The sequence below is a fragment of the Bos taurus genome, chromosome 18 (assembly GCF_002263795.3).
Source record: "Bos taurus isolate L1 Dominette 01449 registration number 42190680 breed Hereford chromosome 18, ARS-UCD2.0, whole genome shotgun sequence".
In the NCBI taxonomy this organism is placed as follows: Eukaryota; Metazoa; Chordata; class Mammalia; order Artiodactyla; family Bovidae; genus Bos; species Bos taurus.
Genome location: NC_037345.1, coordinates 44647473 through 44661690, shown reverse-complemented (window position 1 = coordinate 44661690; position 14218 = coordinate 44647473). Strand labels below are relative to the sequence as shown.

At 37.6% G+C, this 14218-nt stretch overlaps 1 protein-coding gene and 1 pseudogene across 9 annotated transcripts in view; both read right to left on the bottom strand.

The window, feature by feature from the left end:
• The window catches only part of LSM14A (LSM14A mRNA processing body assembly factor), a 53916-nt gene continuing 39698 nt past the window's right edge, over nt 1-14218 (bottom strand). The window contains exons 5-12 of one of the 9 annotated variants that reach the window (XR_009491168.1): nt 13386-13562; nt 13045-13110; nt 8729-8911; nt 8448-8619; nt 7107-7338; nt 3088-3124; nt 2759-2945; nt 1-1106 (exon numbers count right to left, since the gene is read on the bottom strand). Coding sequence is in view for 6 of the 9 variants with exons in the window: in XM_005218991.5 (XP_005219048.2) it covers nt 3098-3124; nt 7107-7338; nt 8448-8619; nt 8729-8911; nt 13045-13110; nt 13386-13562 (857 nt within the window). In the remaining 3 variants the exon portion in view is untranslated. 9 annotated transcript variants of the gene reach the window in all.
• On the bottom strand, nt 11517-11612 carry LOC112442480 (uncharacterized; annotated as a pseudogene).

Sequence of the window (14218 nt, the reverse complement as noted above, 5' to 3'; positions counted from 1 at the left end):
TTAATTGACACCTAGTTTTATTGTCTTAAAAAAGGGGGGATACTTATTTGAAAATACAGCTAATACATTCTTATCTATGATTATTTACATTTGTATACTGAAAATATCTATTATTTGGATAAATCCTGTGATATGCCATTTGCTACAAAATAAACTTCTTACAACAAGCATGAGTAATTTATCCTTTTTAGATAATGAATGTATCAAATCTTCATTTATGTTCCAAACATTAAAAAAAAAAAATCAAACCAACAATCTTAAGCCTGAAAAGCTATGAAAAAAAGACCCACCCACAGTTCTGCTCCTCAGCACATCAACTTCTGCAAGGACACAGTATGTTTGCTGACTTTAAAATGTTTATTCTTTAAAAAATTAGTTGCTTTTTATACAGCTATACAAAGTTCTTAATGTTTCTTTGGCAATGGAATATAATGGAATTTTACAACTATATAAAAAGTTACCTTTGCCTAAGAAACAGTATTTACTGTGTGTACATAGTTGACTGACAAAATTCTCTACCATCCAGCACCCTAATTAATTGACGAAATAAGCTACCTCAAAAGGGATATTACAGGATCTCCAAAAAAGAAAGAAAGAAAAAAAAGAAAAAAGCAAAGAAAAGATACAGACAGACAGAGACACACACACACACACACACACACACACACACACACACACACCCTTCTGTGGCTCAAAACACAGTATCACGGCCCTATCTGCAGGTAACTTGCAGGAATCGCCAAATACAATTTAGTGATAAAGAAGATCCTTTCAGTGATGAAAAAAATACCTGTAAGTTTCACTGGAGTACTGCTTTAGTTTAACTATACATAAGAAATTACTTAACCTTCTGCTATTCCAAATATAATTAATGCTCATTTTTTAAGATGAGCCTTCCCCCCACCCCCAAAAGTAACTGCATTGTATCTCTGAAATTAAGCAGAAAAACAAACAAACAAAAACCCAGTGCTGGTGACAAATATACAGCAAATTCACGTCTTCATTCTTCTCAAAGACTGAAACCAATTCTCAGGACCACGAAGAACTAGAAATCCATCTATTTCCAAAGACTTGTTTGTAGACTATGCAGCAACTTTGTTGTCCTTCTAAAAAGGAAAAAAAAAAAATTAGCTCATGTTTCAAACTACTGGGGTTTATTAATAAGTATTTCTCTCTAATTTGCTTAAGTATATTTTTCATTACCTTTAAATTCACCCTCCTCTTAACTTTCACATATAAATTTGTTTCACTGATTTCCAGGAAACACTTTTGACACCTTACACACTCCGCAGTAGCTCATTACTGCTAACTGTATTTTCCAGTTAATAGAGGTTAAAGCAGTGGTGCTGTCCAAGCAAGAAGGCTCCCCGGTTAAAACAGAGGTATGCCCTACTACCTTTGGTGCTGTCCTAATAATTTCAAAAAATAATTAAGCCTTGAACATAGTAGTTAAACTCATCAAATACAACTGACAACATATACTGGAAGAAGATTAATAAAATCCCTAAGTCTCTGATATCTTTACTAAGCAATAAAATATCAGGTGGCAAAATAACATTTCTCTTCGAAGTTTCATGCCGGGAGAAAGCCAATGATTTGAAAAATACATTTTAAAAGGACAACTTTTATGAAAATATGAAATAAATATGACATATTAAATATGATTAAATAAATCTTAATTATTATTATTTTAAATATGTTTGTGAATTTTTTTTTAAAACTAACCAGGGAGAAGAAAGCAATAAAATTCTCAAGGAGCCTCTAGTTTTCCAGTGAGATTAATTCTAAACCAAAGGCCTGTACACAGAGCCAAGGGAAGGGCTTCTCTTTTCCTCAGGAATAGCTGCTAGCACGTGCCTGATTTTTACTGCCGATTCTTACCCTGTTAGAAACACACACTTTATGAAAAACTTTATCTGCATATACAAAAACCATTTGTACAATGTTATTAAGTTAGAATACAAACAGCATGGGATTAGTTGATGCAGAAAGCAAGCTGCTGAAGACGGTCCTGTTGTCCCCACCAAGGCCAAATTTCACATGCCCCTATTTTTAATTTTTTTTTTACCTTTCAGAAAGCTGTATGATCAATCCAGACCTTTTAGGGTTGAAATGCTGTGGTTTTCTGAAAGGTGAAAAAAAAAAAAAGAAAGCAAGAAAGAGAAGAAAAGAGGGAGGGAGGACGCAGAAGGAGGGGGAGACAGAGAGGTAGCAGGAAGGAAAGGAGAAAATAAAAGGGGCAAGGGAGAGAGAAAGTACTATGCTGAGTCATTTCAGATACTTGCCTCTGGACCCTCTGTGAAGAACATAAGACTCAAGTGGAAGGCAACCTATCTCACCCACCATGGTGGCTCAACCTCCCTAGCAGCAGCATATAAAATAATAGTGGGCTACTCTCTTATTATGCCCAGCCTCATCTTCCACTCCCAAAAAATAAAGAAAAGAAAAAGCACTACAGGACCAAACTCACCATAAGTTTATGTTTCTAACATTATCCTTAAGGAAAACTCAGAAGTCAAGGAGTGAATTTTGGCTTGATTAGCTTGTATCTAGATCAAGGAAGTTAACTCCTCTGGGTTCCTGGCTTCCTAACTATTTACTGGGAGGAGGGTGGGAGAGAGGTTCTAGTTTGACTGGTATTTCTGAGGAATCCTTAAAAAACAAAAAACCTATGATTCCATCTTTACCCACGTTTGCATTAAACAACCAGACCTACTTATATTGTTTATGTCAGTGAAGCATAAAGAAAAAAGCTAACCCATTACATGAAGGCTGCTGCAAATGTCATTGCACTTCATCTCTGAGAAATACTAGACGTTTCAGAACATGTTTAATCCTTTGAAGATAAATCTCCTTTATGTAATACTGGTCTCTCACTATTTCCACTTTTAAAGGTGCCAGACGGTATGATTTGGAACGAATACGCTGCTGAGAAGGTCTAGGATCTAGTGGTAGACAGAAGAAGGATCATTTAACTTTGGAATAAACAATCAATGGGTACCCACACTGATGGACCTTCAGCCTCACTGAAGGCTGATGTAACTTATTCCTAATCAAGGAATCACGCTAATCAGGCTAAGTACTTACTTCAAGCTCACTATGGCTCCACGCTGGCATAGGCATTCTGGTGGAAAGAAAAGTAAAATACATATTCACTAATGCCAAGAGGTTCCATCTAGTTGGTGATGCAGAACAAAACAAAACACCTGAAACAGGGAATACGGGTATATGTAAAATGTGTGGTGACGGAAGCAGATGCCATGGGAGGTCAGAAAAGAAAGAAATCAGAGGTGGAAGGAAGAGAAGCTTTTAAGGACACAGCAAACCTTGGGCAAGACCGAAAGGAAACCCCTGACTTTTAGCTCTGTCTGTCTTTCCAGGGGAATCTAATATCAAGGCTCCAAGTGTTTTGTTACCACCAATGTCTAGCACAGAGCTTGGCATATCCTAGAAATTCAATATATTTGGTCAATGAATGAAGTTTAGTTGTAATCAAGCAACCGTTTAAGAGATGATCAAGAGTTAACCTATTTGAATTAGACAGTTTAAAGGGTAATAAGAAATGGGGCTGGATATAGCAAGTGGGACTCTCGTAGGGTAAAAACAGCAAGCAGTGCAATGTCATGTTAGAACCTTCTAATCATCAGCCTAAGGTCCACTCAGGTTTCACTCCTTGAAATACCCAAGCAGAGGTTGAACTATCCGTCAGGGATATCCCAGTATGGATAAAGACAAATGCAGGACTTCCCTGGTGGTCCAGTGGTTAAGAATATGTCTGCCAATGCAGAGGACAAGGGTCCAGTCCCTGTCTGGGAAGACCCCACATGCTGTGGGACAGCTAAGCCTGTGAGCTGCAGCTACTGAAGTCCGTGTGCTCTATAGTCTGGGTTCTGCAACAAGAGAAACCACGGCAATGAGAAACCTGCACATCACAGCACCACAACTAGGGAGCAGCCCCCTGCTTGCCACAACTGGAGAAGGCCCATGTGCAGCAACCAAGACCCAGCAGAGCCAAAAAAAAAAAGACTGATGCAGACACCCCCTAAATGCATTCTAATTCTGCAATATATATGACAGAAGTTTTAACTAAAAGCTCAAGAGAGCTGAACAGTGAGACTCGACCTTAAAAAGAAGGCTGGCATTAGTAAACGGATATACCATGCACACAGTGTGTTGTTACTGTTCAGATAAAGGGAAGTAATGGTCCAGTCTTAAAGATAACATGACAGCTATTTTTTTTTCAAATATATGAAAAATCATCATGAAGAAGAGTATATATTCTGTGTGAAGAGTTAAACTAATAGGTTGACGATAGAGGGAAAAAGATTTTCATTCAAATTCCATGTGTCTGTGAAATTCTAATAATTAAGAGCACCCTTGTGGTGGAATGGATGCTCTTAGAAACAGTAGTAAGTTCCCAGTCCCTACAGGGGTACCAACAGAAGAGGCGTTTGGGTTGGCCAGGAGGTCACATCTTTCAGATGTTTCCCAACTCTTGAGACTTCAATGGTCTTTAAAAAGTGTATCTGAAATAAATCTGTTCAACTCTCTACCCACAAATGTCAAAACCCAGGGCCTGATAGGTTTAACAACTTAAATCGATGCCATACTGGCAAAGATTACAAAAATTCTCATCAGGATCACGGTCTGATTTAAATGTATTTTTTCTCAAACCATGGACCTCCCTGGTGGCTCAGACGGTAAAGCACTTTGCTTACAATGCGAGATACCTGGGTTCGATCCCTGGGTCGGGAAGATCCTCTGGAGAAGGAAATGGCAACCCACTCCAGTACTCTTGCCTGGAAAATCCCTTGGACAGAGGAACATGGTGGGCTACAGTCCACTGGGTCGCAGAGTTGGACACAACTGAGCGACTTCACTTTCACTTTTCTCAAACCAAGCTGACTCAATGTGGTCTTCAACAAGGAGCTGCCATAGGTTCTTCAACAGGTAGCTGATACGCTTCAAGTGAGGTAAAGACAGACTGAAGGTCTGAAGAGCCATCAGTGGGTTACTATGGTAATTGGCAGGAATATCTCAAAGGAATGAATGCGATGACGTGGACATGGATACTCCACCACCAGGGTGACCAAAAGAACACCAAACTGATATGATGGGAAAGTGAGAAGATGATGAGGTCATTCTGAGGAAGGTTAAGTTTAAGCTGATCACAGGACACAATGCAAGTAAATAGAGAAATATGTAGGTCAAGGTCCAAGTTGAAAAACTGATTAGAAGCTATGAATAGATCAGCTCAGAGAGGGGAGGGGGAAATCTCTGCAGGAGAGGAGAGAGGGAGGAAGACAGAGAGATCAAGCCTACACAAGAGTACAAACGTGAGCTCGACAGAGCAAACTGAACACTGCAGGCAGAAGGAATGGGTAAAAAGGTGAGACAGGAATAAGCTTGGCATTAAACAAGAACAAGGTCTGTATATCTGTGGTGGAATGGATGACAGAAACAGCTTGCAGTCCCACCAGCAACAAGATATAGAGAAAGTACTAGACTTCTGACCTGGAGAAGCAAGCAGATCATGAAGTACCTTATAGGCTGTGGTGAGGAACATACTTAATTTTTATAATGAGAAAAATATCAAAAGTATTTATGGGAAAAAAAAATACCCAAGAAGAAGATTCCAGGTTGGGTGGTAGTTATCAGTGTCAAATATTGCAGAGTTATGAAGGGCAAATATTTGTGAAAAAGCTATTGAATTCGGTAAACAAAAGCTCACTGGCAACCTCAAGAGGAGTAATAGTGGCAAGTAAGAAGCATTCCATGGTTCCTAAGACAGTCTCCAAGTTGGAATGGCTATTTTGGAAGTCAAAAGTCCTGCAGATACATCAGGCTGCGTCTACCATGGCTGGATGTCCTGACCTAATGATCTGAGGCTAATTTTCAGCAGTCTTGGCTGTGATGACACAGTATCAAAGGCATTAAAAATAACAGAACAGATCCAAAAGCCACAATTAATGATCCTTCAAGAGGGAGCTCAACAATGACCAGTTTTAAATATAGAAGAGTGAAATTCCTGATAGTGGGTCTTTAAGTTTCTAGCTGCTTTCTGTAATTCCTAATAGGCTTCTTTATGATGGGATTTTCATCCTTTCTTTCATTATATACTTTCCTCTCCACTATCCCTAAGGTCAATAACTAGGATAGTAACATTGACTTAAAGACTCCTTTAAATACATTATACATATATTTTTTTATACAAGGTCCTACTGTATAGCACAGAAAACTACATTCAATATCCTATAATAAACCATAATGGAAAAGAATATGAAAAAGACTGTGTATGTGTGTGTGTGTGTGTGTATGTAACTGAATGACTTTGCTATACACCAGAAACTAACATTGTAAATTAGAAATTGCAAGCAGCAGTTTCCATATACCAATATGATATTTTTAAGACCATGGTAAAATAAAAAACCAGGGAAAATGTAGTTGAGTTTTCCACAAAACTAATTAAGATCATGGACTGAGGAACAAATGTACTAGGTTCAAGATCCAGCATCATCACTTATTAGCTAACCTTGGGCAAGTTATTTAATATCTCTTTACCCATTTCCTCATTTGTACACACAAAATACTACGTTAGCTATATTAAATGCACAGGTTTGCCTTCCATTCTGGAATATGTTCTTCCTAGATTCTTTTGGTATTAAAGCATACTTTGTAACACGAAATAAAAGTGATATAATATGGTCTTTTTTTGTATTGTGTAATATCTTTTAGCGATCCCCTGTGCCTTCAACAACAAAACTTTTTAAGAAAAAGAAATTAAGTCAGTCTCTAATAGTTTTTTGGAAGAAATTTTACCAGTCCATGAAATCTGAAACAATGGTTCTGTAACAGAAGATAAAAATATATTTCTCTCACTTCCTCCAATTGAAAAGAAAATAGTTTAAAAAATTAGATCCATTAGCCAAGAAGTTACTTCTCCTTAAAATTATATAAATATCATAATCAAGTATATCCTCCACTGAAAAGTCAAATGGAAGTTACACAGATGTCCTAGAAATACTCACTCCCAATAGATAAAAATTTAAAACATTTTGAGTTTCATCCAACTGCAAGCCAACCCCAAAGCATGTAATAACACTTACCCTATACTCAAAATCTGCAAACTCCCTGCCCCCACGACCTCCTCTGAATCCACCACGAAATCCTCGAGGAGTGGTGAAGGCACCGCCTCGGCCACTGCCACGCCCTCGGCCACCACGGAAACCAAGACCCCCTCTGCCTCTGTACCCTCCACGGCCACGGTTTGGACGAAGCGGGATTCCAAATGTTTCTGCATTTAATCTTCTCTCTTCAGCCCAGGTTGGTCTCCGTTCTCTATTATGAGGACAAATAATCTTTAGTATATCAAGTTGTTTTTTTTTTGTAGTGTATCAACTTTTAAAGAACATTTGCCAGCAAGACTATGTAGCACTTAATTTCCAAATTGAGGCTAAATAATTTCTAAGCATCAAAAAAATCATAAAAAACAACAAAAAACCCCAAAAAAGTACCTAATCTAAGTCATCACAAGCTGTCCATGGCAATATGTTCCTATTATATTCTGTTACACTTCATGTGAAAGTATGACTGGTATTGTTTATTGCAAATGCAGCTGATGATACAAAGAAACTGAATAGCCTCAATAAATGGACTGGCAGTTGACTCTACCCTCCAATCAGCCTCAAAGGAAGAAAGGGAAAGGAAACCCTGCCTCAGGATGGGAGGAGATAAAGGGTTGATTCCCAAGATCCTACTAGGCTCCTGGTCCAACCTCTGGACCTGATGCCTAAAGTTTCTGAATCACTGCTGCTGGCCTACAGCCCAATCAGATTCAGCACCATCGCCATCCATGTTTAAACTGAAGCAGACAACCACCACTGGGTGGCACCAAAATGCAGCAGAAGGACGGCCTGAGCCAGGCAGCAGAAACTCTGCAACTTTGTTATGCTGAGTCCTCTAATCAACCAGTTTTCTGGATTCATATTTACTGCAATAGAGCAGAGTTTTACTACATCAGCAAACTTCAACTGAACTACACTGTAGAGGGGTAGAGTAAAAGGTGTTTAGATGTTAGATGAATGCTTCTATTTTAATTACTAATTTTCGAATGTGAATGCATCCTCAAACAAAAATATATGATTATTTCTTCTTTTCCAAAAGTAGTATCATTTAAAATTTTAGTATAAGTTATTTTCTTTTATCAAAACATTAAAAAATTGTAGTCATTAGATTTTTTGGGGGGGTTGCACCACACAGCAAGTGGGATCTTAGTTCTCCAACCAGGGATCAAATCTGTGCCCACTGGGAAGCATGGATCCTTAACCACTGGACCATCAGGGAAGTCCTTAGGGACTTTTAAATATTCATGACACTTTGTGAATTTATCAGGAATCACTTCACACTTCAACCTCCTAATTGCATAAGAGCAGCTTAAAAGACTGTACCTATTATCATCACAAGAAATATTATCAAAGAAGGATTTAGTTTTGTCATAATAGCAATTAGGTCCAAGTGGATCTTCTTCATCTGCATTTCCTTCACTGTTTTGAGTATCAACTCCTGAGTCTCCTTTATCTTCACCATTGACAGGCTTCTCCTGTTTCTCAAGTTTATCTTCTAATGGAAAAAAAAAAGTACATACCATATAAGTCAAGATTTGGCCTTAATGTCCATAATTCACATGGTCAGAAAAGAGTACTCTCTGAGGAGAAAAATAAAAACTCACCTTTCAATTTAAGTTTATTATGAAACTCTCTGTCAATTTCCTCCTTGTTAAATTGTGCATTTGCACTTTCAAAGTCAAAATCTTTCTCAAATTTCATTGGACCATCTCGTCGAATACCAAATCTTCCTCTGCCACCTCGATGACCCCCACGCCCTCTCCTTGGAGCTGAAGGAGCACCTGGAACTATATTAATAAAGAATAAGCTGGTTTAAAGCAGAAGCTATTATTATGGTCGTTATGGTCAACAACAGAAATGCTTATGTCTCTATATACCTGACTATATTTGTATTTTTTTACTATAAAAAAGAGATGAAGTTTCACAAATATTTAATACATAGTAGACTGAGAAGAAAGTGAAAGAAAGTGAAAGTCACTCAGTCACAGCCAACTCTGTGGACTATACCATCATGGAATTCTCCAGGCCAGAATAATGGAGTGGGTAGTTGTTCCCTTCTCCAGGGGATCTTCCCAACCCAAGGATCGAACACAGGTCTCCCACACTGCAGGCAAATTCTTTACCAGCTGAGCTACCTGGGAAGCCCAAGAATGCTGGACTGGGAAGCCTATCCCTTTTCCAGTGGATTTTCCCGACCCAGGAATTGAACTGGGGTCTCCTTCACTGCTGGAGGATTCTTTACCAGCTGAGCTGCCAGGGAAGCCTCCCTAGACTGAGAAGAGTGCACATAAAATTTATAAATATGAAATTTATAAATGTCCTTAGTGAAATTTATTCCTATGGGGTCTGTACTCAAACATGCTGCAGATACAGTATGGTAGTAGTGGTTTAGTTGCTAAGTCGTGTCCGGCTCTTGCGACCCCATAAACTATAGTCCGCTAGGCTCCTCTGTCCATGGGGTTCTCCAGGCAAGAATACTGGAGTGGGTTGCCATTTACTTCTTGAGGGGATCTTCCCAACCCAGTGATTAAACCTGGGTCTCCCACATTACAGGTAGATTCTCCACCAATTAAGTTAGGGCTGATACAGTATACAATCAAACAATTTGGGAGATTTCTGCACTACATTACTTTGTTCTGCTTATATCCCTAATACCTATTAAGTGTCAAATGTATACTGGGTTCTCAAAACTTATGAAGCCTTTTATGGAAAGGATAATAGAAACCAAGATTTACAGGGAGAAAAATAAATGAGCACATTAGCACAAACTGCAAGAGAACTCAAAAGACAAGAAACACCAGATCTCAATCCCTCCAGCCACTTCCTGCTTCACCTTCACTGTCTCTCTCTAAATAGATCCATATTAGTCAAGTCTTCCTGTATCTATCCTTTCTCTACAATTTAATACAATAACAAGATTTATGAGGCATGGTAAAGCAATACCAAAGTAGCATAAATTACAGTGAAAACTTGAGAATCTAAATAAGAGGAACAGTTAAAAAAAAATTATAAGAGAAACATGGAATAGTATTTGATGAGTTAACAGAAAAATATGGGCTCCCCTGGTGGCTTAGAAGGTAAAGACTCTGCCTGCAGTGTAGAAAACCTGGGTTTGATCCCTGGGTTGGGAAGATCCCCTGGAGAAGGGAACGACTACCCATTTCAGTATTCTTGCCTGGAAAATACCAAGGACAGAGGAGTCTGGTGGGCTATAGTCCACGGGGTCACATAGAGTTGGACATGGCTGAGTGACTTTCACTTTTTTCACTTTCAACAGAAAAATATAGAGCACAAAGCAGGATGAATTCAATGATTATAATTATGTGAAATGTTTAACACATAATGACTACACAGCAATAGACATCTCTGTGCTCAGTTCAGTTCAGTCGCTTAGTTGTGTCCGACTCTTTGCGACCCCATGAATCGCAGCACACCAGGCCTGTCCATCACCAACTCCCGGAGTTCACTCAGACTCATGTCCATCGAATCAGTGATGCCATCCAGCCATCTCATCCTCTGTCGTCCCCTTCTCCTCCTGCCCCCAATCCCTCCCAGCATCAGAGTCTTTTCCAATGAGTCAACTCTTCCCATGAGGTGGCCAAAGTACTGGAGTTTCAGCCTTAGCATCATTCCTTCCGAAGAAATCCCAGGGCTGATCTCCTTCAGAATGGACTGGTTGGATCTCCTTGCAGTCCAAGGGACTCTCAAGAGTCTTCTCCAACATCACAGTTCAAAAGCATCAATTCTTCGGCACTCAGCTTTCTTCGCAGTCCAACTCTCACATCCATACATGACCACAGGAAAAACCATAGCCTTGACTAGACGGACCTTTGTTGGCAAAGTAATGTCTCTGCTTTTCAATATGCTATCTAGGTTGGTCATAACTTTTCTTCCAAGGAGTAAGCATCTTTTAATTTCATGGCTGCAGTCACCATCTGTGCTCACTAGTCTCTAAATAAAACTTTGCAATTGTCCAAGTTTGAGAAAACAAACCACAAAAACCCATAGCAGTATAGCCAGACACTTAAATCTGGACAGGCAGGATGTTTAAATATTCAGCTTTACTACTGAAAATGTCTTGGCTACGAGCCAGCAAGTACAGCGTGATATGTTTTAAATTTTGAAAGGTAGCTAAAGATACTTTTATTTATTGTTTGACATGATTTATTTATTTGCTTGCTTATTTGGCTGTGCTACATGGCTTGTGGGACCAGTTCCCTGAACAGGGATTGAACTTGGGTCTCTGGCAGTCAGAGTGCAGAGTCCTAACCACTGGACTGCCAGGGAATTCCCTATTTATTTTAGTAACTGAAGTATACTTGATTCACAATGTTGTATTAGTTTCTGGTATATAGCAAAGTGATTCAGATAGACACACACATTCCTTTTATATTAAAATATGAAATCTTCATGAATTTGCATGTTATCCTTGTGCAGAAGCCATGCTAATTGTTCCAATATTAGTGTATGTGTTGCCAAAGTGAACACTACTTTACATGATTTTTGAATGATGGAAGCATAGCAATTATTTTATCTTGAGAAGAGAGGAGTTCTTTCATTTTTGCAAATTAAAAAAAAAAAAAGTGAAACAGTAAAACCAAACCCCAACCTCTGTTAATTCTATGGCACACAGCATAAATAAAAACACATATGAAAATGTACAGAAGAAATACAGTGTTTTCTAGCTTGCTAAACTTAAAGATCATCTCCCAATTATTATGTAATTAAGTTGATCACACACTGCCTTTCTTTTTTAACTTGGAAGAGTTTTAAATCATAATTTATTCTCTGCTAATGAATATGAAAATAAAAAATAGATGGATTTGGGGTATGTTACAGATTACCAAAAAGATCAAGTTTACAAGTATTAAGTCGATAATTATGAAAGAAAGTTAAACTTCTTGAATAATTCAAAAAAAAAAAAAGGACTTAATTTTAATGAGAAAACTCAAATTTTTAAGGTACAGATAATTTCATTATTTTTTTAAAAATTTATTTTATTGAAGTATACTTGATTTACAATGCTATGTTCATTTCTGCTAGTGATTCATATACATATATATATTATAGTCTTTTTCATATTCTTTTCCATTATGGTTTATCACAGGATATTGAACATAGTTTCCAATGATTCCATTCTTTTTTCTTTTCTTTTTGGCTGCGCCATGTGGCTTGTAGGATTTTAGTCCCCAGAAGAGGGACTGAATCCAGGCCATGGCAATGAAAGCACCAAGTCCTGACCCATGGACCACCAGTGAATTCCCGATTCCATTTTTAAAAGCATAAAAAACAAAGAAAGCAATTTTATAATGCTAACATGAAACTGATACAAAAACATAAAAAAATACAAAAGACAGTACAAAAGAGAAAGCCATTAAACAATATAAAATATAAAAATAAAAGTATACAAATCTCACTAGCAGATATTTAAGAATATATTAAAAGACAATTGCTTACCAACAAGTAGGTTTTATTCCACGTAATGATGATTTAAAAAAAAATCTTTTTAAATAATTAGATTAAAAAATGGAAAAAGTAGTACAGAGTGCCCATCACCCAGCTTCCCCTCCAACAGTAACATCTTGATTATCTATTGTACATTATCAAAAACTGGGAAAAACGAGGACACTGGCACAATATAATTAACTACACTAAGATCTCATAGTCAGATCTCAATAGTTTTGCATGTACTCATTTTTTGGTATGTCTTTACATACAGTTTTATGACCTCTTGCTACATACACAGATCCACAGCACCAGCACCATAATCGAGGTAACACAATCAAACTCTCCTGTGCTACTCCTGTATAGCTACCAAACCTTGCTGTTCTTTTTTAAAAATAGTAATTACACATCATACATTTCAAATGTTTAATTGAAAAGCAGAGGATTAGACTTTCAGATCCATGTAACAACTTACCTATTTGTCTCTTGCTATCATTTCTGAGTTGCTCATTTTCTGGTCTTGAGACTTTATGTACTTCAGCTATAGAATATACAGAAAGTGACAGTCAACTTGGGACACATAATCAAAAACTTCTGGAAAGTCAGAAATGGAAAAACAAACAAACCCAAAAATCCATATAACCCCACCACCATCACTACTTTGAGTAGAATTTGAAAGACTGAACGAACATTCTCTCAAGTTCAGTTTACACCTTCTAGGATCATTTCACATAAAGTAAATCTTTTTAATGAAAATAAGTTGAATGGAAGATGCTGACCGGTCAATCAAGAAATAGTAAACAGCTAAAGTTCTACCTCGCCTGTGCTCTTGATTCTCTATTGGTTTTTGGCTGGTAGATGGTAAAGGCCTGGTTGATACAGGGCTCCTTCTCCCAACAGGTGCTGGAGCAGGTAAGTGAGCCGAGGCGGTCTGTACTGCTTGTTCCATGGTTGGGCTTTTTCTCAAAGGGTCTAACTGAGGGCTTGAACGACCTAAAACGTAACCAAAAGATAAGAAACTACCCTAACCTTTGGGGGTTTCAAAATAATCTAGACCCTAAAAATACATCTAGAGCTTTATTTCCACCAATTCAAATCCTTTGAATAATTTGAATCCATCTACTTATTAGACCAGAACTTAAAATTATCTTTAGTGGGCTGTTCACTTAACTACTGTAAAAAAAAAAAAAGAAGAAGAAAAAAAAGTAAAAATAAATCCCACCCAAACAAACAAAAAACTGTGAAAACTGAATCTGTATTTCTAAGTATGAATGAATATTATCAAATGAATATTATCAAAGAGCATTTAGGCAGATCAGATGTAGGCTTTCCCCAACAACCACAATCACAAGATTATACTGACACTTTAGTCATTATTTTCAGAGGCTTTAACTTTTTTAGTGTTTTCTGAAGATATATCTAAAGTGATACACTTATATCTGTAAGTATTATAAAGGAAGTAAAGAATTAGAAAGTACAATGAAGTTCTTCAATACCTTAGGGGCTTGGGTAATTAATACTAAAAGACCAGCAACAAATAAAACCTTCAGATAATTACATAATAACTATACTCAATCTTTGCTATTTGAATGATCTCTAGGCAAGTTTTTGCTTAATATGGTTTGGTACTTACAAATTCCATTTTTCCT